The sequence below is a fragment of the Brassica napus genome, chromosome A2 (genome assembly GCF_020379485.1).
Source record: "Brassica napus cultivar Da-Ae chromosome A2, Da-Ae, whole genome shotgun sequence".
NCBI classification, from domain to species: domain Eukaryota; kingdom Viridiplantae; phylum Streptophyta; class Magnoliopsida; order Brassicales; family Brassicaceae; genus Brassica; species Brassica napus.
In genome coordinates, this window is record NC_063435.1 from 3,433,272 (window position 1) to 3,460,660 (window position 27,389).

Sequence of the window (27,389 nt, forward strand, 5' to 3'; positions counted from 1 at the left end):
TAGTATTAGTAAGTCATGTTCTGGTTGTCGTGATGTCATAACCATACCAATTGAAAAGGACAAAATAACCGCAGTCTTGATCCAAGAGGAAGGAGGCGGGGGTTATTTATATGATTTGATCACTCGAACACATTCTTGTCTTTAATGGAGTGGAGACACGACCAAAGAGGGTAGTACACTCGACTCTTCAACATCTTTATAAGTGGCAACAAGTTCTTAATACTTTTCATTCCCAAATAAGAAGAGATTTTCTTGAAATTTTTTATGTATTTCTTTTGAAATTTTACTCCTTATGTTCACTCCTAAATTATTCTTTAATATGTTACTCCATGCACGGGATCAAGAATACTTGAGTGAGTGAGTGAGAAATGAGAATGCATATCAAATCATAGCCTAAATTTTCTTCAGATAATTATAATGATACTAGTACTGATAACAACAGAGTTCACAACTGCAAAACCCATTTGAGTCGAGTGTTATAAAATGTGAAAACAAATTGCCACTTTCTTCTTCGTTTCACTGTTCTTGGATGCGAGTGATTCTGGTGACATCCAAACTAGACTAAATAAATGCTGACCATGATAGGACCGTATTATATAAACTACGGAGAACTGAATATTATAAAGAATAAATTTGATAAGATTATACCAAAGATTAAGAAAAGAATGATACAACTGCAGAGGCGAGATATTATCTCTTTCTTTAACTCAAAATACGTCCCGTAGTGCGACGGTTTGAAAACGTAATGAGTCCCAAGATACAACTGCAAAAAATCTTCTGATTTGCGTCACTCTATCAGAAACCTGGCGAAACTAGTTTTGTGTATACTCTCAGATTCGAAAGATAAAAAAAGAGAAAACACACAGAAAATAAAGAATCAAATATTCAAGTGAGAGAAATGTATTTGCTATATTTGCTCGTATGAATATCTGCAGAGAATGACTTAAGCTCCCTTTTGTAATCAACAAAATAGGTCCAACGTAAGCCATAAATGGAGCATTGAATCACGTCAAATGTCATAAAGAAAAAAATGATTCTTTGTAACCATTTTCATAACGTGCATTCAAGAAAAAGATACTGTAAGTTTGACTAGGTTAAACAACAATAATCTTTTTTAATGGATTTAAATCTTTTATATTTAAATAAATATAAGATAATCATTAAATAAGTTATTAGACATAATGTCCAACTAACAAATTCTAATTTAACCCCAAATATATAAAGTGAGACATTTGCTAATTTCATATTTAGCCAAATTCAAAATTTTACAAGCTTTGTAAAACATTCACTTTACACCTCCATTTCTTATTCAAAACAACTCCGATTTTGATCAACAAATACACTATCTCATAGTGTTCACGGTAACGATTACATCGTGCCCGAGTTCCGGTTATTCCGACAGACGTCTCCATCGAAAAATCCATCGGAAAATTGGTCCACACCACTTTGTCAAAAACGAGTTCCAACAATCCCCCACATGAATAGAAATGACTCTATACACATGACTCAAGAAAAAAAAAGGACTTTTGAGAGTATGAGCGAAAAATCCACTGCATGATGAGTTGGTAGCAATTTTTCAGCCTTGAACCAGTCATTGTTAATAGCTATCGGATTTACTCGAACAGGAGGTGGCCATGATGTCTTGAACCCCCCGGACTTTGGTGTAAACCGAGACAATAGCTATAACACAGCTTCATCCTCTCACAAAACTAATTTCTCTATTGTGTTCATTTTGGCCGTGAACATTCTTGGTAATCATGAGTGAACTTGGAGAATATAACATTTCCTTCATTCTCCTAGAAACGGCCCCATTTCACACTCACAAGGTGATTTGCCATTAGTTTTGTTTAGAGAAGTATCATGTACTACTCCATTCATATCTCAAAAGAATGGACACAAATTATTAAAAGCTAATGCTTATCCTATATTCCTTACATGTAGCACTGTTTAATCATCATAGGAACTGGGTATAGACCGAAGTCTTACAGTGCTTTGGGCAGACTTAGTTTCACTTAGTTGTCTCATTGAACCTATTTCTTGGGATCTCCAGTCAGTTAGGTAGAGTTACCGCGAAACCTCATCTTAATTCACAGGCTACCCATTCCTTTAGATGATATAACAATATGATCTCATGACACCCCTTTAATAAAAGGATCCTAGGTTGTCATCACAATGAACATAACCTCTTGAGATTAGTCGAGATCAATTGTCTAATGATTTTTGTCATCTTATTTCAAGATACAATTAACCATTATACACAAAACTCAGTATATGACACTAGTTTTTTTTTTTTTCATCATATCGTGATAACTATCACTAAGTTCATGTGGCTACTTGCCAACAACTTTATATGGTAAGCAAAGCTTCCCCCACATTTCTTGAGATAGCTCAAAAACATGCATAATTACATTTAATATCTCTTAAGAGTTTAGAAAGTTAATCTACAACTCCTTTAGATTTAAATGAATAAAAAAAAATTTCAAAAATTATTACAATTTCCTTTAAAATGTGTTTCATTCTTAGAAATTCACATTTTTCATACAACTATTTTCATAGTTCTCTCAAGTTGATTGATAAATCCAACTTGTATGTTTTGGATTTTTCCAAAAAACATATTTTACTCTTTTTTTTTATAGCAAATATACATATCATTACATGATATTATTTGTGCCATCAAAACCACCATTTTATATGGTTATTCTCAACCATATTGACTTTAGAAACTACAATATACATATCAGTTTCAGTCACATTGGTCTGAGAATTCTCATTGTTTTTGTATAGTCAATCTTTATACAACTTGCATATAAGCATTGACGAAACATAAATGTTTTGATCATTATCAACAACATCATATTTTCTAATGGCAAATAATTCATATGTGGCAGACCTCTCCCAAACTTAAGTTGGGGCGTCGATTCACGAATCCAATTTCCATTCAAACAACATGATCCCTTAAGAACCGTAGTGTTGTTCATACATAAAACTTCAATATTTTTTTTCTTTCATGGTCATTCCAAAAAAGAAAAAACTAAAACCAGAAATCAAAACGTTAGACATTATTGATTATTAAATCAAACAAGTCACTGCATTAAAAATAAATGGACAAATAACGTTTTATTCTAATCATAGTTATGAGCTAGAATATTTTTAATACTAAAAACTCATGCAATCTTTTACAAACGTTAGAATGATTGTGAGGAATCAAGTCTAATATTTTAATCTGTTTAATCAAATATGACAAGCCAAGTCAAACCTTTAACAAATAACACAAAGGAATGAACTTTGATGCGGTTTACGACCAATGGAAAAAACAAGGATGCAGCAAACCAGTATTGACTAAAAGCTAATCAGTTATCAATATGAAATTATGCTATCATAGAAGAGCCAATAGAATCAACAACTGATAAATCTGCAAGCAACAAGCAAATACCACGAGATTGCAGAAAAAATTATTTCAAAAAAAAAAAAAACCTAATAGTTCCTGCAAAAAAGAAACGTAAGCGGAGTGAAAAATTTCACGCTGACACCGAGAACTATCAGAGCCGATCAGATTCCAACACCTTTTTTTTTAAGAAATATCGGTCAACCTGTTCTTATAAGAAAAACTTTTACAATAATCAGTCCGGTTAGTGCAAAGCAATAAACGGATATTTTGAGTTAAGACTGATAGGACCGTATTATATAAACTACGGAGAACTGAATATTGTAAAGAATAAATTTGATAAGATTATACCAAAGATTAAGAAAAGGATGATACAACTGCAGAGACGAGATATTATCTCTTTCCTTAACTCAAAATACGTCCCGTAATGCGACGGTTTGATAACGTAATGAGTCCCAAGATACAACTGCAAAAAATCTTCTGATTTGCGTCACTCTATCAGAAGCCTGACGAAACTAGTTTTGTATATACTCTCAGACTCGAAAGATAAAAGAAGAAAAAACACACAGAAAATAAAGAATCAAATATTCAAGTGGGAGTATATTTGCTCGTATGAATATCTCTGCAGAGAATGACTTAAGCTCCCTTTTGTAATCAACAAAATAGGTCCAACGTAAGCCATAAATGGAGCATTGAATCACGGCAAATGTCATAAAGAAAAAATTGATTCTTTGTAACCATTTTCATAACGTGCATTCAAGAAAAAGATATTGTAAGTTTGACTAGGTTAAACAACAATAATCTTTTTAATGGATTTAAATCTTTTATATTTAAATAAATATAAGATAATCATTAAATAAGTTATTAGATATAATGTCCAACTAACAAATTTTAATTTAACCCCAAATATATAAAGTGAGACATTTGCTAATTTCATATTTAGCCAAATTCAAAATTTTACAAGCTTTGTAAAACACTCACTTTACACCTCCATTTTTTATTCAAAACAACTCCGATTTTGACCAACAAATACACTATCTCATAGTGCTCACGGTAACGATTACATCGTGCCCAAGTTCCGGTTATTCCGACAGACGTCTCCATCGAAAAACCCATCGGAAAATTGGTCCACACCACTTTGTCAAAAACGAGTTCCAACAGACCATACGTCAAATATTCAAACATATTACAATATATATTAAGCTTTTTTAAGTTGCAATTTGACTGAAAGGAAACGTTTTATGCAGAGAGGAGCGCTAATAAGTGAGAAAGCATGTGTTGGTATTATGAGGTGGAGTCATACTGGGAAATTCAAACTTACTAGGAGAAGTGTGTTTCATCTTATATGTTGTGAATTGAAATTTGCTGGTAACATATATTATTTTAAAACTCAGCGACACTTTCTATCTTATTCGTTGGTTCTTTGTTTATTCACGCTCGATACCTAACTAGCAAACTTTACAAGAACCAAGCCGAAAGTCTTCAAACAAAACAAAATAAAATAAAACCTATTTTCAGAAATTAATCGTTTCCAACAAACAAATTAAGTCACGTTTGAAACTGAATATGGAAGAAGCTATAATGATAGGATCACAAGAACCTAATATTCTCAAAGTAGCCTGGATAACATAACATCTGACATGTTTTCTCACCGATCCCATGGATACGTCTGAACTCACCATCCACCTTTATTTCTACTTTTTTTATTATACTCTCTTTCTTAAAATCATAATACCAAACAAAAAATGGCTTCAGTGACCATGACCATGGATGAAACACCATAAGCTCGCCGTTGTGAATATCTCCTTTACACACTACGTAACTCCCAAGTAAACATTTTAATTCAGAAGGAAACTCACACGTCATGCTCGACCATTCTTGTTTTTCAGCATCCTCAAGAATCCACAATCTCATAACGTTTTTGTAATCTACACCTCCCAGTTTTCCCTTGTAATTAAAAAGAGTTGAAGGGAACGTTGCCGCGAAATCTGATTCTTCAGGTGCTTGAATTATCGTAATGGTCTCAGTTCTAACATCGAATCTAACTATCCTTGACTGTCCAATTTCATAGTATATAACGCCGTCAATGCATATCCCTCCGCTGAAGATACGATAACTATCTATGGTGCTGTTCTCAATCTTTCTCCACTCTTGTTTCTCTGATGATGTCACTGTGCACACTAAATGCTCCTGTCGGATATCTTGTCCGTAAGGGCCGAATGAATTGAATTTCGCTATCATCACACACAACACTTTGTATTGATCTTCGACTGGATCATAGCCAAGACGTGCGTACATGTCTCCTCCGTTGAGTGTAACATCTGGCAGTTTCACAATTTGTCTAGTGGCAGGATTACAAACGCTGATGGATGAATCACGTACGCAACAAATCAAACCGTTTACGGGGCGAGATATGACGTAGTAGAGGGGATCCAAGATTGTCATGTCGTGTCTGAGGGTGACGGTGGATGCTGACTTGTCCTCCTCCTTGTTGTGTTCAGGAGCGGATAATATGAAACGTTTTTTGGATTCTACGTGCATGTAAGGTAAAAGGAGACGAGGTCTAGTCTTGGATCTAGCGAGGAACAAGTCGATGAAATTTTTAGTGCGGATAGTAGAGAACCATAGCTTCGACACGGATTGTAATCGTATGAGTGATTTTGCGGGAAGGAAAGAGAGTATCTCAATGATGAGATCAAAAGGAATGGTTGTTGTGTGGTTATCAGCATGATCTTGCTCACGTCCTAGTCGTCGTGAGAGAGACTGTTTTGAACCTTCCATGACTTCTGGTGGTGAAACCCACAAACCCTAAATCTATTTATATATATAAAGTTTTTTTTCCTTTTCTTCTGACAAGTGGCACCAGAGTTTATCGACACTAGTCCTCGTGTTTATTTTTTATATTTTAGATCTTTTTTTTATAATATTATAATTTAGTCCATTATTTTCTAATTGTGCACTATCTAATCTTTCTCACACTAACTATCATCTGAAACATCAAAGTACATGAACAATCTAATTCAAGCTCAAACCTGTAGATCAAGATAACCAAGAAGAAACATTTTGCTAATCCCATGGGTCACGGACTTAGCCGCCTCCAACACATCCTTAGGTCGTGTAATACCTACCTCTATGCTCTTTCATCAAGAAACTATTCAAACACATTACAATATTGCATCATATATGTTGTGAACTGAAAATCTGCTGGTAATGATATATGATCTAATCTTTTTTAAACTCAAAAATATTTCTCTTATTCGTCGGTTCTTTTGTTTATTCGCACTCCATTCCTAACTAGCAAACTTGACAAAGCTGAAAATCTTCAAACAAAACAAAATTAAATAAAACCTTTTTTAGGAATTAATCGTTTCCAACAAACCAATTAAGTAACGTTTGAAACTGAAAGGGAGAAGCTAATGATAGGATCACAAGAACCTAATATTCTCAAAGTAACCTGGATAACATCCGAACTGACATTTTTTCTCACCGATCCCATGGATACGTCTTAAATCACCATCCACCACTACCTCGACTTTTCTTATTATACTCTCTTTCTTAAAATCATAATAGCAAACACAAAATGGCTTAGATGACCATGACCATGGATAAAACACCATAAGATCGCCGGTATGAACATCTCCTTTAGACACTACGTGACTCCCAAGTAAACATTTTAATTTAGAAGGCAATACAGACGTCATGCTCGACCATTCCTGTTTCTCAGCATCCTCAAGAATCCACAATCTCATAACCTTTTTGTAATCATATTCTACACCTCCCAATTTTCCATTGTAATTTAAAAGACTGGAAGGGAATGTTCTCGAGAAATTTGACTCTTCAGGTGCTTTAATTAACTTAATACTCTCAGTTCTTACATCGAATCTAACTATCCTTGACTGTCGAACTTCGTAGTATATAGCGCCAGCTATGCACATCCCTCCGCCGATGACGGTACGATAAATATCTATGGTGGTGTTCTCAATCTTTCTCCACTCTTGTTTCTCAGATGATGTCACTGTGCAAACTAAATGCTCCTGTTGGATATCTTGTTCGTGAGGACGTGACCAATCGAATCTCGTCATCATGACACACAACACTTTGTATTGATCTTCGACTGGATCATAACCAAGAAATGCATGTATGCATCTTCTGTTGCGTGTAACATCTGGCAGTTTCACAATTTGTCTAGTGGCCGGATTACAAACTGCGATCGATGAATCACGCATGCAACAAATCAGACCGTTCACGGGTCGAGACATGGTGTAGTAGACAGGATCCGAGATCGTCATGTAGTGTCTGAGGGTGACTATGGATGAGGACTTGTCGACATCCTCCTAGCTATTGTGTTCAGTAGCGGATAGTATGAAGCGTTTTGTGGGGTCTAAGTGCATGAAAGGCAAAAGGAGACGAGGCTTAGTTTTTGACCTAGTCAGGAAGGAGTCAACGAAGTTTTTGGTGCAGATGGCAGAGAACCACAGCTTTGAGACTGATTGGAATCGCAGGAGGGGTTTTACTGGTAGCCGAGAGAGTATCTCAACGATGAGATCATAAGGGATGTCTGTTGTGGAGTTCAGGCCCGGCCCAGAGCATACATGGGCCCTGTGCAGAATCAAAAATTTTAGGGCCCTCTTTTACTGTACAAATCAAAAATTTAGGGCCTTTTTTGTATAAAATCAAAATTCATGGACCTTAAACTATAAAGAAAATTTACGAAGATAAGTGGGGCCCTGTGCAAAAGCACTGCCAGCACATGGTCAAAGCCGGCACTGGTGGAGTTATCAGTATGATCTAGGTCACTTCGTCGTGGTGGTGAGAGAGGCACTTGTGAATCTTTCATGGCGGCTTGGTGGCGAAATCCACAAACCCTGAATAAATCTAATTATATAAAGAAAAGTTGATTCTCTCCTGTGATGCCACGTAGGCGGACAGGTCAGAAATTCGGTCTCTGTGGTGTCGACACCTGTCCAGCGGCACAAAACACATCACGTCATTTATTCTGAAATCGGATGGGCTTGGCAATCGGATGGGCTTATTTTGTAAAGTATATATCTTCAGTGTTTTGGGCTAATAATCTTGGATGTTGTAGACGGCCCGATGGCCCGTTATCCAGAACTCTAATTCTATTGCAATTCCAACTTTTGATCGGAGAACCGATTTCTGGAGTGCCGTCGAAGTTCAGATTCGTTTATCCAGCCGCCGATAAATGATTATTTCCAGCGAGCTTCTGGTGGAAGCCAACGTCTCTGTCGAATAGGTTGAAGTCTTCTCAACAGGTATCAAAAGCCAGCACCGTTACAGAACTTGATTGCATTCAATTATTTTCATTTACGCTCTAATTAACTCCATTTTACCACTCCTCACACAATCTGTCATTCAATACATCCTCTCCTTTCTTCCGTTATGAGAATCTGCAGCTATAAATATGTAAGTTTCTTCCCGTAAAATTCATCATTTCATTCTTCTCAATCATTAATTTGGTTATGTTCTTAAATAGATTCATCAACAGTTGATGAGCTAAGAAGAGGTTTGTGTCTATTGTTGTTTTTTTGTATCGGATATTAAAGATCTTAACTTTTGAGCTCTCTTTACTTTGTGTCGTTACTTCTTTACTTATATGAAGAAGATCTGTAATCTACTTCACTGGATTTAGGTTTAGATTGTGAATGGAATCACTTAAAGTATATGCTACAAGCAGAATCTGTGTGGGTTTGAGAGATACGAGACTCTTATTGTTCTATCATGATCAAATCTACTGACTTTTTGTGATTTTAATTTGTGGAAGTTATACACTGTTTTGTGTCTAAAAATTTAGAATTTCGTGTTAAAAAGGTTTCTGGGTACTTAGAAAGTTATAACTTTTCTTACATGAAAAGTAAGAAACTTTATTATTGGATTGTTGTTTGTTTGCTTTCATAAGAGTTGTACTTGCTTTGTGAGTTCATGGTGGTTCTGCACTTACATGTATTTGATCTTACAGGTATTTGATCATAAGAGTTGGCGTCTTTGGAGACCTTTGCAATGAAATGAGATGAATGTGCAAGAGAATGCAGAGAACGGATGTGGATTATGGGATGTGGATTATGGTGAATAATATGAATTGTTCACCTTTAGCATGTGAAATTGGATTTGTTAAGTTAGTGGCAATGATGTTTTTCAAAAAAAAAAAAAGTTAGTGGCAATGATGATGGTGATGATAGGTGGAAGGTGATGATGGTACAATTGTCTTGAGAAACACCAAGCATGGCATGATGCTCTTGATTTGATAAAAAAAAAGGCATGATGTTCTTGATATACACAACATTGCTGCTATGTGATTTTTAATGGCTTTCTGCTATGTAATCTCTAACAATTATTCAATCCAAATTATAATAAAAATATATCTTCTCATATGTAATATATAAGAATTTCAAATAATACCAAAATATCTTATGATTGCAAAATACAATTTTTTTTAGTTTCAACTATAAATGATTATACTAAATTAAGAAAACATAAAATACAAAAATCAATATTAAATAGTAACGATCAATGCTAATTTTTATGATGTATATCTTTTTTTTTTATAACATTAGGATGCATATCTAATTAAAATATTTATTTATTTTATTTATTACATCTATATAAATAAATTATAATAATAACATTGGTCATATTCACCTAACAAAAGAAACAACATTGTTGTAAGGTAGATAAATTTATAAGTTATATTAAGTTAAAATTATTAAAAATTATTCAATCCAAATTTCAATAAAAAATATATCTTCTGATATTTTATATACAAAAATTTCTAATAATACCCAAATATCTCATAATTACAAAATAGATCTTTCTTTTCAACTATAAATGATTATAGTTACAAATATAATACATCTAAAGTTAGTAAAAAATCAAATAGAAAAAAATTAATAGAATTTTTTTAAGATCATTCACTATGTTCTAAAAATTAATCAGTAGCATTTACTCTGAAAATTATAATCAGTTATTTATATTACATGGGTTACTTGATCATAAAATAAGGAAACATAAAAAATATATTTAAATAGTAACTAAAATACTAATTTTCTGATGTTTTTTATTATAGTGAATCATTTTTTCCAATTTTCTAAATCAAATTTAAGAAAAAATGTATACCATAAAATGATAATACTAATTGATTGAGAAAATAATTGTACAAGAATAAAAAATAAACCATAATTTTGTGTTTAAAATTTTTTTTTTTACTTATTATAACAACTAAAGTAGCTTAATTTTTTTAAAAAAAAACAGTTATATATTTATGAAGATTGTTTGACAAAAAAACTGATATAGAATAAAGTAAAATAGAATAAGCTACCGAGATTAGTATTATTTTCAGTTTGGAATAAACTAAGTATTGCTACAACTTCATAAAAATATTCTACTGTACAGTAATTTGTTACCCGTCGATGGTGGGTTATACCCTATATTTAATTAAAGTACTGTTTCCTCGATCATGGTGATACCACATCATCAAATCTTTAACCACAGCGCGATGCGTCCATTTACAAAACGATGCAATTCATTTAAAAATTGTTGGTTTTGATTTGGCTATCACGATTTCATGGCTGCGCCTCTAAGCGAGTTTGATTGTGTTTGGTTTCGTTTCTATACGGACCTTCACGTTTAAAATTGTTTAAAAAACCCGTTTGAAAGGACAAACACATCTTCTTCAAGAATTACCTTCAACATCTAGGGTTCATAATGTTCTTCGATCCCTGACTAACTAAAGAGACAATGGTGTATTCGAGAAGCTTATGTGAGACTCAGGATCATGATGGATCTCTGGATTGAGCAGCCTTCGTGTCGTTTCGTATCTGTATCTTGCATTGATTTTTTTGCCATTAACAACATTCTAACTATTTCTACCTACTCCAAGCATGATTCCTCATGCAATGCATCTTCCCTTTTTACAAGTCAGTGGATAGCTATAAAAAAAATAAGCTTTCATCCAGTAAACGTCATTCAATGTTTTCTTATCTTGATTAGATTTGTTTTACTACATTCTTCGCATTCAATATAACATTTTACTTTAAAAAAGAAATGCAACTTTAAATAATTACCACTTTTCAACATAAATGTAATTACTCTTACAACATACAAAAAAAAAATTACCCACAACCCCATCCTTTTGAACCATAAATAACACACCCCGAATATGGGATTCAATTTTTGTAAAAGAAAACGACATGAGGACCAACTATTTAATATAGAACAACTATTTTTTTTTTTTGACAACAGAAATCGTAAAGAAGCAAAATATATCTTATCACGTATAATTCCTCCTCATCTAAAATGTTTTAAAAGTAAAAAAATCATTATCATATACATCTATTGCAAATGCAAACCTAAAACAAAAACAAAAAATCGTTCAAAATTTAATAACCTAAATCATAAATAAAGTATATCCCGCCCGTAGGGCGGGCCGATCCTAGTTTTTTTATATAAAATAACTCTTTCCGTTTTAATTTAGTTGTTGTTGTTTTAGAGTTTCAATGCAAAATTTACTAATAAGATTCTCTACTTTAATTTTTTATTGGTTGAAATATTGTCAAATATATAGATAATTGTGTTTTTATTTTAGAAATATAAAAATCATAAATTTTAGAACAACATCCCTCCGGTATTTTAAAAATCATAAATTTTAGAACATAAACATAGAACACAATTAAAATGAAACGGAGGAAGTAATACTATTAGTCTAAAAGAACAAATAAATACGCAACACAAAATAAGGATAATCCCGAGTAAGTTTCTCATCTTTCCATAATCCATTTGTAGAACACCATCGCTCCGGTATTTTAAGTAATATTACCACTTATCGATCCGATAATTTGTTAATTGAGTGACACGTTGTGTTATTATTACACGTGGTGCTTTGTTCCAAAACTTTTATTTCGTTTCTGCCAATTGAAAGGTATTTCTAGAGTCGGTATCGATATTGCTGAAAACTGATGACTATTTTATGGGTATATGATCCTCTAAAATAGGGCTGGGCAAATAAACTGAACCCGAAAATCCGAACCGAACCTGATCCGATAAAAATGAATCCGAACCGATCCGAATCCGACATAAATACCGAATGGATCCTGTTTTTTGGTATTTTGGGTTATCGGTATTATCCGAACCGAACCCGGACCTAAATGGATATCCGATAGAACCCGAAATATTTAAAATCACAAAAAGAACTTCTACCAAATATGATCTTAATTCTTAATATGTATCTAAAATAATTTAAGATATTATTAAACTTCTAAAATAATTATATGTTACATGAAGGTTGATGGTGGAATATCGCAGCGGTTGATATCTAAAGTTTTTAGATTTTGGTTTTGTTTTTATTGAATAATGTTTCTGATTTCATGAGAACTTTTTTTTTTGTTTTATGATTTCATTTATCTGGTTTTCTTTCTATCACTAACTATGTTTATCTTTCGCTTGATTTTGAATGATCATGTTTGATGTTTTTTCTTATTTTTGAATCGATTTTACTTATGTTTTAGCTATTAAAATATGTACAAATCATGTATTTTAAATCCGAAGAACATATTTCATTTATGTTTTAGTTACAAAATATGTACAAATCAGGTATTTTTAAACCGAAGAACCGATTGGGACCCGAACCCGAAAGTACAATGGGTTATACCGGTTTTTTGAAGATTTACTAACCCCGACCCGAACCCGATAGAACCCGAACCGATCCCGAACCGAACTTTTATATAATCCGAATGGGATTGATTTTGATAAACCCGAAAAACCGAAACCCGAATGGATAAAACCGAAACTCGATTGGGACCCCGAATGCCCATGCCTACTCTAAAACAAGTAATCCATATTTATAAAAATTGATTGCATTGAGAAAAAAACTACCAATAATGCAAAAAAAAAAAATGCAATCATTATCAAAACAAAAGTGGGTTAACAGTAGAAAGAGTATGTAATTAGTAATATAACTGACATAAATATGTTGACAAAAAAGTATAAGTGACATAAATATTTCAAATATCAGTATACTTCTGTGCAATACTGTATGAAGAGATTCAGAAACTACCAATAATGCAAAAAAAAGTAAACTGAAGCAGTTAATGACTTCATCAATCTAACCAAGTAGATTGTAGTCATTATCAGGAGCACCTTCTTAACTAATTACGCGAAACCAATGAAGTAAATTAATCGTCTAGATTAAAAAAAAAAATCAAACTTCTTTACATCTTCTTATAGGAGAGATTCACTTTTCCAAGACCAATCAAATGTGTACAATCTCTTTCCATGTATATAGCAAAGTTGGTTCTTTCACCCAAGCTTTTCAGATAGACTTGCCACAAGCTCTTCCCTAGCTTTCTCCAATGCACTCGAGAGATTCTCAGGCTTTCTCCCACCCGCTTGAGCGAAGTTAGGCTTTCCACCACCTCCTCCTCCGCACAACTTAGCAATGGAACCAATGAACTTCCCTGCCTGAACTCCTAGAGACACTACTCCTGGACTGAATGCAGCCACTAAACTAACCTTGTCTTTGTCTGGACATGATCCTAGCACCACAGCCACTGGTTCTTCAAGTGTGCTTACCAAATGCTCGGCTGCACTCTTTAGGGAGTCAGCATCGGTGTCATCCATCGACTCAACCAGCACTCTAAAAGAATAAAACATCCACATGAAGTATCATATAAACCATTGTAGCAAGAAACTATAGATTTCATCATTTCATTACCTTACTGTCTGTGAAGTTCCTACAGTGAATGCTTTGTTGGATATGACAGATGCTCTATAAACCGCTGCTTTTGAGCGCAAGTCTGATGCTTCTTTTCTAGCAGTACGCAGCTCCTCTAAAAGATTCTCAACTCTGTTTGTAACATCCTCCGCTTTCACCTTCAGAAATAAAACCAAACAAACAATTAGTTAAAAGTCATAAAAGTAACTACTACCTTGTTTGTTGAGTTAAAACATATCTTCAAACATTGAAAGATAAAACTCTCTCTAGAAGTAGAATACCTTTAGAGTAGAGCATAGGCGTTTCATTTGAGAATCTCGTGAGTTTATGTATTCAATGAATGCTTCACCTGCAACTGCTTCAATACGCCTGATTCCAGATGCAATGCCTTGTTCTGAAATAATCTTGAAGGCTCGTATCTCTGCAGTGTTTCCAACATGAGTGCCACCACAAAGTTCCATGGAGACACCAGGAACCTCTACTACACGAACCTGCCATTAACGTAAAGATCCTCTTAGTCAAAGCCAAATCAACTTATAATTTGACTAGTGTTTCTCTTACCTCATCATCATACTTTTCACCAAACATTGCAATGGCTCCAGCTTTTTTTGCATCAGCAAGAGGAAGGACTTTTGTTTCAAGACGTGTAGCATCACCAATCCACCTATTGATCAGGCCTTCTATTTCCTCAAGCTCACCATCAAGTAGAGGCCGGTTAAAATTGAAATCGAACCGGAGGCGGTCAAAAGCTACTAATGAACCAGCCTGTGATGTTTCTTGTCCTACTACTTTCTTAAGTGCTGACTGCAGCAAATGTGTAGCCGTATGATGAACCTAGAAAGTTGACAGTAGAAACTCTATAAATTAATATTTGATAAAATAATAAGATAAATTTAAAAGGCACCTTTGCTCGTTGTCTTAAGTCTGCATCAACAGCTGCTTCCACCTCCTTACCAACTTCCAAAGCTCCACTTTTAACAATCCCCTTGTGAACAAATATCTTAAGAGACTTCTGCACATCACTCACCTTAACAACAGCATCATCATCTTGGCTCCCATTAACATACATAAACCCATGATCTGCAATCTGCCCTCCTGATTCAGCGTAAAACGGAGTTCTATCAAGCAGAATCTCCACCTCACTGCCTTCAGTTACCCTCACCACAGGCTTCCCACCAACCAAAAGACTCTTCACAACGGCGCTTGCAGAGAGACTATCATACCCAAGAAACTCAGTGTCATCAATGTTCTTCATGATGTCATCTCCATCTTCAACCGTCAGTTTCACAACATTGTGAGCAGCTTGTGACTGACGTCTTTGATTCTCCATCTCCGCTTCGAAACCGTCCATATCTATACTGACTCCACGCTCTTCAGCCACTTCTGCTGTTATCTCCACAGGGAAACCGTAAGTGTCGTACAGAACAAACGCATCTTTTCCAGACAGACACGGCTTTTTACCACCCGTTGACAGTGCATCCCCAAGCTTTTGTTCAAGTAGCTTCTCTCCTCTTTCAAGAGTTTTATTGAAGTGAACTTCCTCTTGCCTAATCTCCTCAAGGATCCGCGGAGCCTTTAGCTTCACATCTGGATCAATATAAGTGCTCATCTCTATCACTTTCTCAGCAACTACCGGTAAAAAAGCTCCTCTCCCATCTCCATTTATCCCCAGAGACTTCCCCTTACGAACAGCTCTTCTTATCAACCTCCTCACCACATAACCTCTCCCAATATTCGAAGGCACAACACCGTCTGAGATAAGATAAACAACTGCTCTCATATGATCTGCAATCACTTTTAAACTCGTCTTCGCCTTGTCACTTGCAGAGTCATACGAGATGTTTGCCAACTCCAATACTTTTCCAATAATTGGATATATCAGATCCGTCTCGTAGTTGTTAGGAACCTTCTGGAGGATCTGAGCTATACGCTCCAAGCCTAGACCGGTGTCTATGTTCTTCTGCTTCAAAGGCTCTAGCAACCCATCCTCCGTCTTGTTGTACTGCATGAAAACTAAGTTGTAGAACTCAATGAACCTTGAATCATCGCCAAGATCAACGTCTTCATTACACCCTCTCTCGGGGTGGAAGTCATAGTACAGCTCTGAGCAGGGACCGCAAGGGCCGGTCGGTCCACTGGTCCAGAAGTTGTCAGCCTCGCCCATTCTCTTGATCCTCTCAACAGGCACACCGACTTCGTTCTTCCAGATTTCGAAAGCTTCGTCATCGTCTTCGTAGATGCTGACCCAGACTCTGTCGGCAGGTAGGCTGAACTCCACGGTTGAGAGCTCCCACGCCCATTTGATTGCTTCTTTCTTGAAGTAATCGCCGAAGCTGAAGTTCCCAAGCATCTCGAAGAAGGTGTGGTGCCTGGCTGTTTTGCCAACGTTCTCCAAGTCGTTTGTGCGTATGCATCTTTGTGCGGTTGTTGCGCAAGGAACCTGTCTTGGTACCTGCAGCATTGTTTAAAAACAAAAATCTCTTAACAATGCCGGACAACTACGGTGCGGTTCTAACAGTAATAAAAACATAGAGAGATATATAGTGTATGTAGAGATTTTTGTTACGGTTTAACATCCGGATCCTTTAAGAAATAGTGTCGAATATGCGGTAAAAATGGATTAGAACCACATGCAGTCTTAAGAGCGGTGTGGTTCTAATAGTAACAAAAACATATAGTTACATAGGTATACATAGGTGTATGTAGAGATTTTTGCTACGGTGCGGTTTATAACATTCGGATCATTTAAGAAACAGTCTCGAAAACAGCGGTAAAAATGGATTATGTTTTGATACCTTTCCGAGGAAAACAGGCTTGAACTGAAGCATTCCTGCGATAGTTAGCAAGACGGTGGGATCCTCTGGTACAAGAGAGGCGCTTGGAAGGATCTTATGGCCACGAGAGGCGTAGAAGTCAAGGAAGCGCCTCCGGATTGAGTCTCCACTAACATCTTTGGACTGATGATCTTCTTCACTAGCGTCCTCAGAGACAGGCTGTACTGTTACTGAAAATACACAAAAGTAAAAGATATTTTCATTCCTCTAGAAGAATCCAATGGCTGACATTGTAAGAAGCAATGAAAACAATTAAGTGCAGAACCTGATGAGCTCTTGGCAATAATCTGAGTTGGTCTTGTCGGTAACAAGACAGTAGGAGAAAGACCCGGAATAGGTTTGGTAACAAAACCTGTAAGAAGAAGAAAGAGAACACACAAAAGTTGATAACTTTATTCTATCAATCAACCAAATCAGTCACAAAACCAGGCTCAAGAGAAACACTTTGGAATCGAATTAGATACACTAAGATCAGAAAACGAGACCCAACTCCTAAAGTCATAAACTTTAGAGAAGAATCAAGTTCTACTGAGTATAGAAACTAGCCATGGACTAGAGTATTTTCAAATCTCAATCTTTTTAATTCAATTCCTATAGTCGAAACTTACGTTTAGAAGCGAAAACAGAGGAGGGATGAGAGAGCACGAGGGGTTTAGGAAGAGGGAAGTCGAAGAGGCTTGCTTTCGAGAAACTCATCGAGAGGATAACGAAGATTTTAGAGTGTTGGAGTTTCAGACACAAGCAAGGCTTTCAAGCTTTGTGTTTTTTATCCACTTGTTAATATTTTTTATTTTATTTTAGTAGCCTTTATTGTTTTTGCCCCTTACTCTGTAAAATAAAGTTTTAAGTTTTTTTTTTTTTTGAATTATACAAAGGTATCCTGGCCCCACATAAGGTTTTAAGTTTTAACAAGAAAGAAGATGGTGAATTTGGAAAAATACCTTCTTCCTTTGAGAGAATTTCTTTCATTGCAGGAGCAACTGATAGCTGTGGGAGAGAGCTTTTAAGTGGAGATGTTTTTGTTAATTAGGTTTTCTACTTTACTCCCTATTTATACATCAATATATTTACAATTTTTGTTAATTTGATTTCACTTTAGTTTCCATTTCCATTCGGTTAGAAGTTTTTAAACTAGGTGCCGACTATTACATAGTTAACAGAAAATTATATCTTCGTAGTGGATGTGATTGGTAGTGGTTGTGAGTGCTCTCTACAGCCTTCTAAAATCCACAGTACTTCTTTGAACTTATATATTTATAATTTCTCTACAGAGACAAAAACCTACAGCCCAAATTTAAAAAATTTTAAAAATTAAAAATCTAAAGCCAAAACAATAAAAACCACAACAATATTTTTACAGTCGGAAAATGAAATCACAGCACTTACCAATTAACCCCTAAGGATATATGATCATGACCTCTTGTGTAGATTACATCATAATATATGGATAATACCGGTTCTGGGCATAACGGGATGAAATAAACGTTTTGGTCTCCGTATTCTAAAGACCTATTACACATATGTCGCATAGTTTCTATATTGTCAATTTTTTTTTTTACTTTTTAAAATTAACTTAGATAAATCTCAGATCCTGCCCATGATATGGACACAACTTGTTGGGTAAACAATGGGACACTGATGGACGAGTATACATTATTCATAGATCAATGTTTGTGGTCGACTAAGACAAGTCTTCACTTCAATGTATGGTTTTACTTTTCTAAGTTGAACTGACGAGTAAAACCAAAAGAAGAGGGAGCTCTGTTTTGTTTCCGGAAGAGGAGGAATATATATTCGAAGATAAATAAATGGAACACATTATGTGTGTAATGAACTAAATATCTACGTGTGTTGTGTGCATGAATAGGATAGACCTATGAAAATGCGGAAGCCAAGTGTTGGAATCAAATAAATGGCACGCATAACCTAACTGAGGTAGTATAAATGTGGAGCTCCAAATCAATGCACTCGACCTTCGCAACTACTTTCTTGATCAATGAGTCTCTCTGCTACTCCTAAGTGTTTTCACTTTTTTTTCAGGCCAATAGAGACATATCACCATTGCGCTGTGTGCACATATACAAGACACATTACTTCACCTAATTATGTTACATTTAATACAATCATAAGTGTTTGTAGTATATAAACACCATTGCAGGCAAAACTACATACAAACTCTCATGCTACTCACATAAGCATCCAAAGCAGAAACAAACATACATCACCACCACCACCACCACCATCATCATCATCATCATTATTTTAACAATCATCTTTGTAAATAATGATGGGTTTCTCGAAAGAGTTGGGAATTTGGTTAAATCTATATGTGGTTGTTGGATCTTTAATGGTTCTTGAGGTAATTGTGGTGGTAAAGGCACAACTTGTTCCATCGATGTTCATATTTGGTGATTCGGTAGTTGATGTGGGAAACAACAATCATATCTACACAATCGTTAAAGCTAACTTCCCTCCTTATGGAAGAGACTTCACAACCCATACACCCACCGGACGCTTCTGCAATGGAAAGCTAGCTACCGACTTCACCGGTACCATTCTCTTGTTCTTCATATATTTGAGTGATACATATATATCTAATTACATGCAACATGATGGTGTATACATCCATGCATGCATATATAATTACAGCACACACATGTAATATTTGAACATCATGTTATATATTCACAATACATTATGCATGTATTCAAAAATCATCTAGTTGCAGAATAATTTAGTTGACTCCTGAGAGTAATTGTTATAAATGCACCTATACAAAATAACAGTGTAGAGAGAAACTGAAATATACGGATCCTAAGAAACACCATACTACATAGAAAATTATGAGCCTTCAGTTGATTGTAGGATTGTATGTGCATGCAGTACAAAGATACATATTGCTAATGTACACGCAACTTGATTGCTATTTGTTCATGTGTAAAACATGCATACAATACTAATTACTAAACAAAATTGTGTTTATATGCAGCTGAGAATCTTGGGTTCACATCATACCCACAAGCTTATCTAAGCAAAAAGGCAAAAGGAAGAAACCTTTTGATTGGAGCTAACTTTGCCTCTGCAGCTTCAGGCTATTACGATGGCACGGCCAAGCTCTATGTAAGTACCATTTGTCACCATAGTTTTCTGTATTATCACCTCTCTTTCTGTATTAACTGATTGTTTTTGTCATGAAGAGTGCAATTTCATTGCCGCAACAGCTGGAACATTACAAAGACTACATAAACCGAATCCAAGAAATCGCCACTTCCAGCAATGCAAACGCAACTTCCATAATCTCAGATGGCATTTATGTCGTCAGCGCAGGGAGCAGTGACTTCATACAGAACTACTATATCAACCCTCTCCTCTACAAAGTCCAGTCACCTGATGAGTTCTCCGATCTCCTTATCCTCTCATACTCCAACTTCATTCAGGTTATTCCTACACCTCTCCTTTTATCTTTTTTTTTTTAATACCAGAAGGCCCGTAATCCTCTCAGACCCGAAACCACATCATGTAATATTAGTTTCGTCCCAGTGGTCATCACTTTCATTTGTATGTTTAATGTACTTTACTTTTTCGTTAGTAATCCTTTTCTTGTTCTTTTAGAATTTATATTCTTTAGGAGCAAGAAGGATAGGAGTGACTACACTTCCACCATTGGGATGTTTACCAGCGGCCATAACAGTCGCTGGTCCACACGAGGGTGGATGCTCAGAGAGTCTTAACAACGATGCAATCTCCTTCAACAGTAAACTCAATGGGACTTCGCAGGATCTTAAGAGAAACCTCATTGGACTCAACTTAGTCGTCTTCGATATCTATCAGCCTCTCTATGATCTCGCCACAAGGCCATCCGAATTTGGTATTACAGAATGTGTTAATCATTAAACAATTTGATTATGAGTAACAAGATTAACATTTGTGTTTTTTTTTTAATAATATAATGTTCAGGATTTGCAGAGGCAAGAAGAGCATGTTGTGGGACAGGACTACTAGAGACATCAATACTGTGTAACCCTAAATCAGTTGGGACATGTACTAATGCAACTGAGTATGTATTTTGGGACGGGTTCCATCCAACAGAAGCTGCTAACAAGATTCTCTCAGACAATCTCTTGCTCTCTGGCATCTCTCTCATCTCCTAATTGAGTTTCTTCTTCAGAGCATTGTTTGTTTTGACTATGGCTTAAGATTTGTTACTTCCACTATGTGCTGTTGTTTTGTTTGAATTTCAAGACATAATCGAGATTTATTTCTAGAGATGCTCTCTGAAACTTCTACTTCTGAAAACTTTGAGTTTTTTCCTTAAATCTCTTTCTCTGGTTTACATTTTATCAGACAATGTCTTAAGTGATCTATGACTATGAGAACACACAGGCAAGTTCTAACCTGAATGTATGTCTGTTCAAAAAGCTCACTGGGTCGGCGATTTCTTAAAGCTTGCGACTCCATGTGTCAATATGTGATGATGCCTTGGTCGACCATGAAAGATAGAGAAGATTGAGAACTTATAAGCGAAATATTCCCCATGAGCTAAGACCCTTCAACTGATCTACAACTGAGAAAGAAGAAATTATGAATTTAAGTCAATCTGACAGTTGAATGAAACTTGAAACAAGATCAAAGTCTATGGAACTGTAATATAAGAGTGTCCTGAGTTGCAGATTTCCAAAAATCACTTGAAGAAGGTATTTGAATGCAAACAAGTCTTAAAATGCTTATTCTAGAGATGGAGACAAAAGCTTACTTGATATATCTTTGACAGCAATCTGATAGCCTTTTAACATCATCTATGTTTACAGAGCATTCCCCATTCATGCTTTCCTCCTTGCGAATATTCCAATTGTTCAACATGGACTCAATCTTTTGTATCTGTTATCACTAAGGGTCAAGAAAAGATCTGTGCAAGAATGTAAGATCAACAGAAACAGAGGAATATAAAAGTGGATACAGCAATTGCTCGCAAGCTTGACTTTCCCTGGGGAGGGAATGAGTTTAGAGACTCCTCTTTTGAATCTTCTAGTTGGATATCAAGAAGATCATCTTCTATAATATCTGAGTTCCTTAGCAAAACCAATATGTGCTGTCTCAGGCAAGATGTGTCTATCTCAGACTCATTAACTCTGGCAAGTAACCTCGCAATAACGCTCCAAATAGCTCTTCTTGCTTCTACGTCATCCGAAGCAAATGGTAAAGTACTGAATAACCCTTCCAAGAAAGAAAAATCTGCAACGTGTAAGATTCTTAGCATCAGTTGAACAATCAACTCTATGCAAATGTCATGAATTAATAAAAGTAGTTAGTTAACCTTGCGATACTTGTGGAATAAAACTGACTGTTTCCGACAGAATATTTGCGATTAAAACTCCTGCAGTAACACAACATGCTGCCACCTACAGTGAAGTCGAGTTTGTTAAATTACAACTTAAAATCAACTCAGTGGAAAAGCTTTCAAAAACTACCTCGGCTTTGTCCTGAAGTTTCATAAGATCACAGACTAAGTGAAAAAGTTGTTTGCTAGAGCAAATCTCTTTAGAATGAGTATCTGAAGCAGAAAGGGCTTCAATAGCTCGGAGAATCATTTCAAGGACGGAGTACCTGCACAAGTGGTACACACACTACATGGTAAAGCATAACATTTACTAACACCTGATGACCCCTTATATTATTCCATTACCTTTCTGGAACTCTTTCTTTGATCAACTTGCTCATTTCGAAGGAAAGAAGATTGATCAAGAGACTCGTCAAACCTAGAGTCATTAGTGGAGGGATCAGTAGCTTCCCAACCTCTGATTGATCTTCCAAGATAGCTAACAATAGCCCTACACTCTATTGAAAAAAAATGTAAATCATTTAAGCATAAGATTCACCAGTGCAAGTATGACTTGAGTTACAAGCACAAGTATCAGAAGTTACCTTGTCAATAAGATGAGGATTCAAGGTATTTTCAGCAATCCACAAAATACGGCGTAGTATATCATCAGACTGCAAACACTCGGCCCAAAAATTGCATCCAGCTCCATAGCTAGATAATCCTGTGGTGAGTATCCTATTGGAACAAACATGTCAGTAAGTTAGATAATCTAAACAGCTGATCAATCACAAATACGATTTCTCTTGCCTGCAAACTTCAGTTAGGCATTGAGTATCATCAAGAAACAACTGCCCCACTAGTGTATTAACGAGTCCGGATGTAGACTCAACGTGTTTCAACAGAGATTCATGGCAAGCAAGGTTCCCAATAATCCCGAGACATATTTCCTTGTAAGTCCAAACGAAAACATTACAATCATTTCAGGAAGAGAGAGAGAGAGAGATAAAACAGGAACTGGGGTAAAGGTTTCTTACTCGAATGCGATCAGATGTTGAAACTAGAAGGTTTGCGTGAAGCACTTGTAAAATGAGGTTCTGTACCTGCAAAGCCAAAGACAGAATAAGAAAAATAACCACAGACTTGCAGTCTCAATAGATAGATCATTGTAGTACATTAAAAAAGGCACTACATGGAACCAACTCTTACTTCAAAGTCTAAACTATTACCATAAGCTCAGCATGGGTTTCACTGGCGGCAAGATCCCACAAAACGCAACCATGCTCTTCCCATGCCTCTTCCACTGATGAACTCGCCTTGTCCTTCTCCATGGAAATGGATTCGTTACGGTTACCTCCAGTGTCCATCCTCTCTGGATCACCCTTAGAAGCAGCATCCACAAACCCATCTCCAGACCGAGCTTGAACCGCATTGTTGGCATTCATATGCCTTAACTCGGTGCTTTCATCACATTCTTCACTTCCAGAATCGGTCGGAAGGAGTTTCCGTATCAGTGAGATTACATAGCTAGGATCAACTGTAGTATCAATGTCGAACAACTGCCAGAAACATTCAAAGGTCACAACTTTCAATCTAATCTACCCTTTCAACACACATTGATCAAACTAAGTATGATGAAACTACAATTAAAGCTCAAAGGGAGGTTATTGAGCAAGTAGTCACGGCGGAACTTTACCTCATCAGGCGGAGGCGGGGGATGATGCGAGGGACAATCCATTTGTGGTTCTTCTTCTCTTCTTTCATCAGAATGTTTCTCTTCAAGTTTAGTTCTTTGCTTCACTTCATCGTCCTCCTCCATTGAAGCTCTCTCTCTCTCTCTCTGGTTATTGCGAACATATCTTTTAACTATTTTGCAAAACAGTCCTTGTACTAATTCATGTTTCATTTTGTAACCTACACTAATTTATTTTCTTTTAAAGGACCTTCACCTTTTAAACATATTTAGGCAGTCCCCTCCATATGACTTGTAAGCTATTCCATCATTGCTTATGCTCTGCACTACACTATTTGGTAATGTTATGAATCATCTCAGTTGGTTCAAAACCCAATTAAATTTCAAATCTTTTGTTTTCAACAAGTGAAGGGAACAAAATAATAATCAATACAATATCCAAATCCTTGATTCCCGAAGAGATTCAAAAGACAAATACAAAACTTTTTTTTTTCACTAGGATTCTGTTTTCTTAAGTTCGAAGATCACTACGAGCAGATTGACGACCTTCTCTTCCTGAGGTCATTAACTCTGAGCCATCAATGGCTATATTCCCAACACCAACCTCCATAGCTTCCCTCTCATCCTTCTCCTTGGTTCTATCCTCATCCCTTGCTTCTTCTTTGAGTCTTTGTGGACTCGACGATGCTTTCAACGATCTAGGGACAGGGTTCATCCACGGGTGCGTTAGGCACTGAGCAGCCGTAGGTCTCTTCTCAGGTGCAAACTCAAGAATGGGAGTGATGAAGTCTTGCATAGCAACCGCGTCTTCCTCGCTGAACTCATACTTCTCCATTAAAACCTTGCTCAGTGGCCAAAACCGTAACCTCCTAATGTGCCTTAGCTCACCCTGTCTGTTGAAGTAATCCCGTGAATACCGTCCTCCTAATGCAATCTGCATCAAAAAAGTTCCAATCATCAATGCCAAACTCGAAAACGATACTGATTGATAAGCTAAAACATTGTGTTTCTCAGAGCTTTACCTTTCGTGGCATCATCCCAAGAAGCTCCATCATCAATGCCAAGTGGTCCTGAAACCAAACTCCATCAGTATTGAATCACAAACGAACTAAAAAAGAGCAAGTAAGAGACACATATATATATACCTCATCCCGCTCAAAATTTTCACCACTGTGAGGATCAAACAGAACATCACCAGTGGCGAGCTCAAAGCAGATGCAGGCAAACGACCACATATCCGCCGAGGTTGAGTATTTTGAGCCGAGAATAACCTCAGGAGATCGGTACTGCCTTGTCTGAATATCACTTGTAAACTGTTTATACGTCCAGCAAGCATTCCCAAAATCAACCAGCTTGCATTTTCGATCAACGTCCGCAAGTAACTTCCGCCTTGTGGACCGACTTCCTCTCCGATTGCTGCCACTCTTTTGGCTGTCTTTTCCTCTTTCTGAACTCTCCGCAGTTGAGTTTCCGTTCGAATATCTCTCATTCTCCTCTAAACCTTCCTCTCCACCGCATCCTTCAACCACTACCTTCTTAGCTTTCTTACGGATCTTCTTCTTCTGATTCTTAGTCATATCCGCACCGTACGTGTAACTCTTCGGTTCTTCTTTCTCAACGGTAACCGTCTTGTCCTCATCGTTTGGAAGAACGAGAGGAGTACCAGATCTCCGAGCATCTGCTTCAGGATTAATGGTGGAACATAACAGAATATTCTCCGGCTTGATATCAGTATGGATAATAGAGAGCTTGCGGTGAAGATAATCCAACCCAACTAAAACATGGAAACAGAGCTCTTTCACCATGCTAAGAGGGACACCTCGGTAATCGCTGTACTTGATAACAGACAAGAGGTTATCTCCCAAATACTCAAAGACCATGCAAACATGCTGACCGTTAGGACCCGCGTGCTTGAAATGATCAAGAAGCTTGACAACACACTTGGTATCATCAGCGTCGCCTTCAGCAATCTGTTTCAAGATTTTAATCTCGTCCATTGCTGCCTCCGTGTAGTGCTGTGCGCTCTTCTGGATCTTCAACGCTACATAACGCTACAATAAAAAAAAAGGAAAATCAAAATCTACTTGTATAACTATAAAGCTTCCATATTTCAACAATCTTATTATACAGCAATGCAAGAAGCTAGCTCAATCGCAACAAAGGAACTTTCTTTTACTAAGACCCTAAAGTTGAATCTCTTACAAAAGCTCTCTTGAGAAGTGAAAGTGAGCTTACAGAGTTTAGGGTGTCCCAGGCAAGCCAAACAGTGGAGAAGTGACCCCAACCAAGCTTACTCTGAATCACATAAGATCCATTCTTGAAAGTATCGCCCACTCGCACCGCGTGGTAGCCTCCTCTCCTGTAATCCTCTGTTCCTTCATCCTCCGACGAGTAATCGCTAGCGTCGCTGAGACGTCCGCCGTTCTTCTCATCCGCCATCGCCGGAGTTGAACTAAACACCGATAAGAGGCTTAAGAAGTTAAGGAGAGGAGAAAAACTGAGAAAGTATGCTAAATGCGAATCTCAATCGATACTCCAGAGATCTGGGGATATCCAATTTTAGAAACCCTAGGTTTGAAGAAGATTACCAAAAATATTAGTCGAATTAAGTCGTTGTTGTAGTATTTGTGGTAATTATTTATGTCATACGAGTAACCTGGGTTCGAATCTCGATGACCGCCGACTTATCTCTCTCTAGAAGTATGGGCCTCTCTTAATTTATTAAGCCGACGGACCCTTTAGTTTGGGCCTTCTACACGTAGTCTAAAACCCATTGGCATATATCATTGTGAGCAGTGACTACGATGGAAATATTTCTCAGGAACCAAACCCAAAACCTAACTAAAACCGAACCAAACGGTTTTTATATAAATAACCTGATAGTTGCTCAAAAAAAAATATATAAATTACCTGATATTTTTGAAGTACCCTACTTGAAACTATCTAATTTTATTTCTTGAAAACCCTGAATTATCCTAACATTTTCTCCAAACTACCAGAAAGTATCAAAAAAAAGGAAACCAAATCGGACTAAACTAGACATGAAATTTTCTCGGGTATTAATTGGCCAAAATTATTATATCAATTGAACTGAAAACCTAAAAAAAAAAACGAACTGAACTGGATTTTCTAAACTATCCGAACATATCTTATAACCGAGAAACTGAAAACTTTATAAAAAATGAACCGAACCAAAGTGCTAAGGCCTAATTGTGACTCGAAGGTTTGAAATTTGTTTAAGGTTCAGGGGTTTAGGGCACTACTGTTGAAGGTCTTTGATCGGTAGTTGACTAAGAGATTAGTGTTTTGAGCAATGCATTTGGCCACTTGTCTATTGATAGCCTTTTTCAAAATAGTCATTTATACGATAGGTTTAGCTAATCTAGACTTATAGTTTAGAGTTAAGAGATGGAGTTTTGAAGATATGATTTCAAATT

The 27,389-nt window shown here is 36.4% G+C and overlaps 6 protein-coding genes and 1 long non-coding RNA gene across 9 annotated transcripts; 2 read left to right on the plus strand and 5 right to left on the minus strand.

The window, feature by feature from the left end:
- Positions 1–2: 2 nt before the first annotated feature.
- Positions 3–6,241, minus strand: LOC106406605 (F-box protein At1g30790-like). The gene has a single exon (XM_048749862.1). It carries the CDS (start codon positions 6,164–6,166, stop codon positions 4,976–4,978), a length of 1,191 nt encoding a protein of 396 aa, XP_048605819.1. The 5' UTR covers positions 6,167–6,241; the 3' UTR covers positions 3–4,975.
- Positions 6,242–6,810: 569 nt separating this feature from the next.
- LOC106406595 (F-box protein At1g30790-like) lies at positions 6,811–7,785 on the minus strand. Its single transcript, XM_048761227.1, has one exon. It carries the CDS (start codon positions 7,672–7,674, stop codon positions 6,811–6,813), a length of 864 nt encoding a protein of 287 aa, XP_048617184.1. The 5' UTR covers positions 7,675–7,785.
- A 703-nt stretch (positions 7,786–8,488) lies between these two features.
- Positions 8,489–9,772, plus strand: LOC125583231. Its single transcript, XR_007320318.1, has 3 exons — positions 8,489–8,658; positions 8,800–8,809; positions 9,363–9,772. It is a non-coding gene; the product is annotated as an uncharacterized LOC125583231 (long non-coding RNA).
- Positions 9,773–13,560: 3,788 nt separating this feature from the next.
- Positions 13,561–17,732, minus strand: LOC106384569 (alanine--tRNA ligase, chloroplastic/mitochondrial). Its single transcript, XM_013824517.3, has 8 exons — positions 17,551–17,732; positions 17,208–17,294; positions 16,904–17,112; positions 15,013–16,560; positions 14,670–14,942; positions 14,390–14,599; positions 14,109–14,266; positions 13,561–14,030 (listed from the first exon to the last, which is right to left on the minus strand). Exons 1-8 carry the CDS (start codon positions 17,636–17,638, stop codon positions 13,694–13,696), a joined length of 2,910 nt encoding a protein of 969 aa, XP_013679971.2. The 5' UTR covers positions 17,639–17,732; the 3' UTR covers positions 13,561–13,693.
- Positions 17,733–19,113: 1,381 nt separating this feature from the next.
- On the plus strand, positions 19,114–21,280 carry LOC106384563 (GDSL esterase/lipase At5g22810). Its single transcript, XM_013824510.3, has 5 exons — positions 19,114–19,491; positions 19,932–20,062; positions 20,140–20,379; positions 20,555–20,810; positions 20,900–21,280. Exons 1-5 carry the CDS (start codon positions 19,227–19,229, stop codon positions 21,091–21,093), a joined length of 1,086 nt encoding a protein of 361 aa, XP_013679964.2. The 5' UTR covers positions 19,114–19,226; the 3' UTR covers positions 21,094–21,280.
- On the minus strand, positions 21,230–24,139 carry LOC106384550. 3 transcript variants are annotated; one of them, XM_013824500.3, is made up of 11 exons: positions 23,956–24,139; positions 23,489–23,818; positions 23,297–23,362; positions 23,070–23,209; positions 22,865–22,997; positions 22,626–22,777; positions 22,411–22,546; positions 22,257–22,341; positions 21,900–22,174; positions 21,696–21,820; positions 21,230–21,506 (listed from the first exon to the last, which is right to left on the minus strand). In XM_013824500.3, exons 1-11 carry the CDS (start codon positions 24,076–24,078, stop codon positions 21,482–21,484), a joined length of 1,590 nt encoding a protein of 529 aa, XP_013679954.2. In that variant the 5' UTR covers positions 24,079–24,139; the 3' UTR covers positions 21,230–21,481. The 3 variants fall into 3 exon arrangements, 2 of the variants coding, with proteins under 2 accessions (XP_013679954.2, XP_048605837.1); XR_007320319.1 differs by having other exon boundaries at positions 21,696–22,174; XM_048749880.1 differs by lacking the exon at positions 21,230–21,506 and having other exon boundaries at positions 21,692–21,820.
- A 173-nt stretch (positions 24,140–24,312) lies between these two features.
- LOC106384512 (SRSF protein kinase 1) lies at positions 24,313–26,566 on the minus strand. The gene is made up of 4 exons (XM_013824465.3): positions 26,188–26,566; positions 25,098–26,003; positions 24,975–25,022; positions 24,313–24,886 (listed from the first exon to the last, which is right to left on the minus strand). The coding sequence occupies exons 1-4, from the start codon at positions 26,389–26,391 to the stop codon at positions 24,464–24,466; spliced, it is 1,581 nt and encodes a 526-aa protein (XP_013679919.2). The 5' UTR covers positions 26,392–26,566; the 3' UTR covers positions 24,313–24,463.
- Between the last annotated feature and the right edge of the window lie 823 nt (positions 26,567–27,389).

Bases quoted from the DNA above. Each gene is read 5' to 3' on its own strand.
- LOC106406605 (XM_048749862.1), bottom strand. From the start codon at position 6,166: ATGGAAGGTTCAAAACAGTCTCTCTCACGACGACTAGGACGTGAGCAA.
- LOC106406595 (XM_048761227.1), bottom strand. From the start codon at position 7,674: ATGACGATCTCGGATCCTGTCTACTACACCATGTCTCGACCCGTGAAC.
- LOC106384569 (XM_013824517.3), bottom strand. From the start codon at position 17,638: ATGAGTTTCTCGAAAGCAAGCCTCTTCGACTTCCCTCTTCCTAAACCC. The intron at 17,113-17,207 runs GTTCTGCACTTA...GTGTATTTTCAG, and splicing joins TATTGCCAAGAGCTCATCAG to TAACAGTACAGCCTGTCTCT. The intron at 14,600-14,669 runs GTAAGAGAAACA...CGTTAATGGCAG, and splicing joins GTGAAAAGTATGATGATGAG to GTTCGTGTAGTAGAGGTTCC.
- LOC106384563 (XM_013824510.3), top strand. From the start codon at position 19,227: ATGATGGGTTTCTCGAAAGAGTTGGGAATTTGGTTAAATCTATATGTG. The intron at 20,063-20,139 runs GTAAGTACCATT...TTTGTCATGAAG, and splicing joins ATGGCACGGCCAAGCTCTAT to AGTGCAATTTCATTGCCGCA. The intron at 20,811-20,899 runs GTATTACAGAAT...TATAATGTTCAG, and splicing joins CACAAGGCCATCCGAATTTG to GATTTGCAGAGGCAAGAAGA.
- LOC106384550 (XM_013824500.3), bottom strand. From the start codon at position 24,078: ATGGAGGAGGACGATGAAGTGAAGCAAAGAACTAAACTTGAAGAGAAA. The intron at 23,363-23,488 runs GTAATAGTTTAG...TTGGCTTTGCAG, and splicing joins AAACCCATGCTGAGCTTATG to GTACAGAACCTCATTTTACA. The intron at 22,342-22,410 runs GTAGTTTTTGAA...ACTTCACTGTAG, and splicing joins AACTTCAGGACAAAGCCGAG to GTGGCAGCATGTTGTGTTAC.
- LOC106384512 (XM_013824465.3), bottom strand. From the start codon at position 26,391: ATGGCGGATGAGAAGAACGGCGGACGTCTCAGCGACGCTAGCGATTAC. The intron at 26,004-26,187 runs GTAAGCTCACTT...TTTTTATTGTAG, and splicing joins CCTGGGACACCCTAAACTCT to CGTTATGTAGCGTTGAAGAT. The intron at 24,887-24,974 runs GTAAAGCTCTGA...TTTTTGATGCAG, and splicing joins TTGGGATGATGCCACGAAAG to ATTGCATTAGGAGGACGGTA.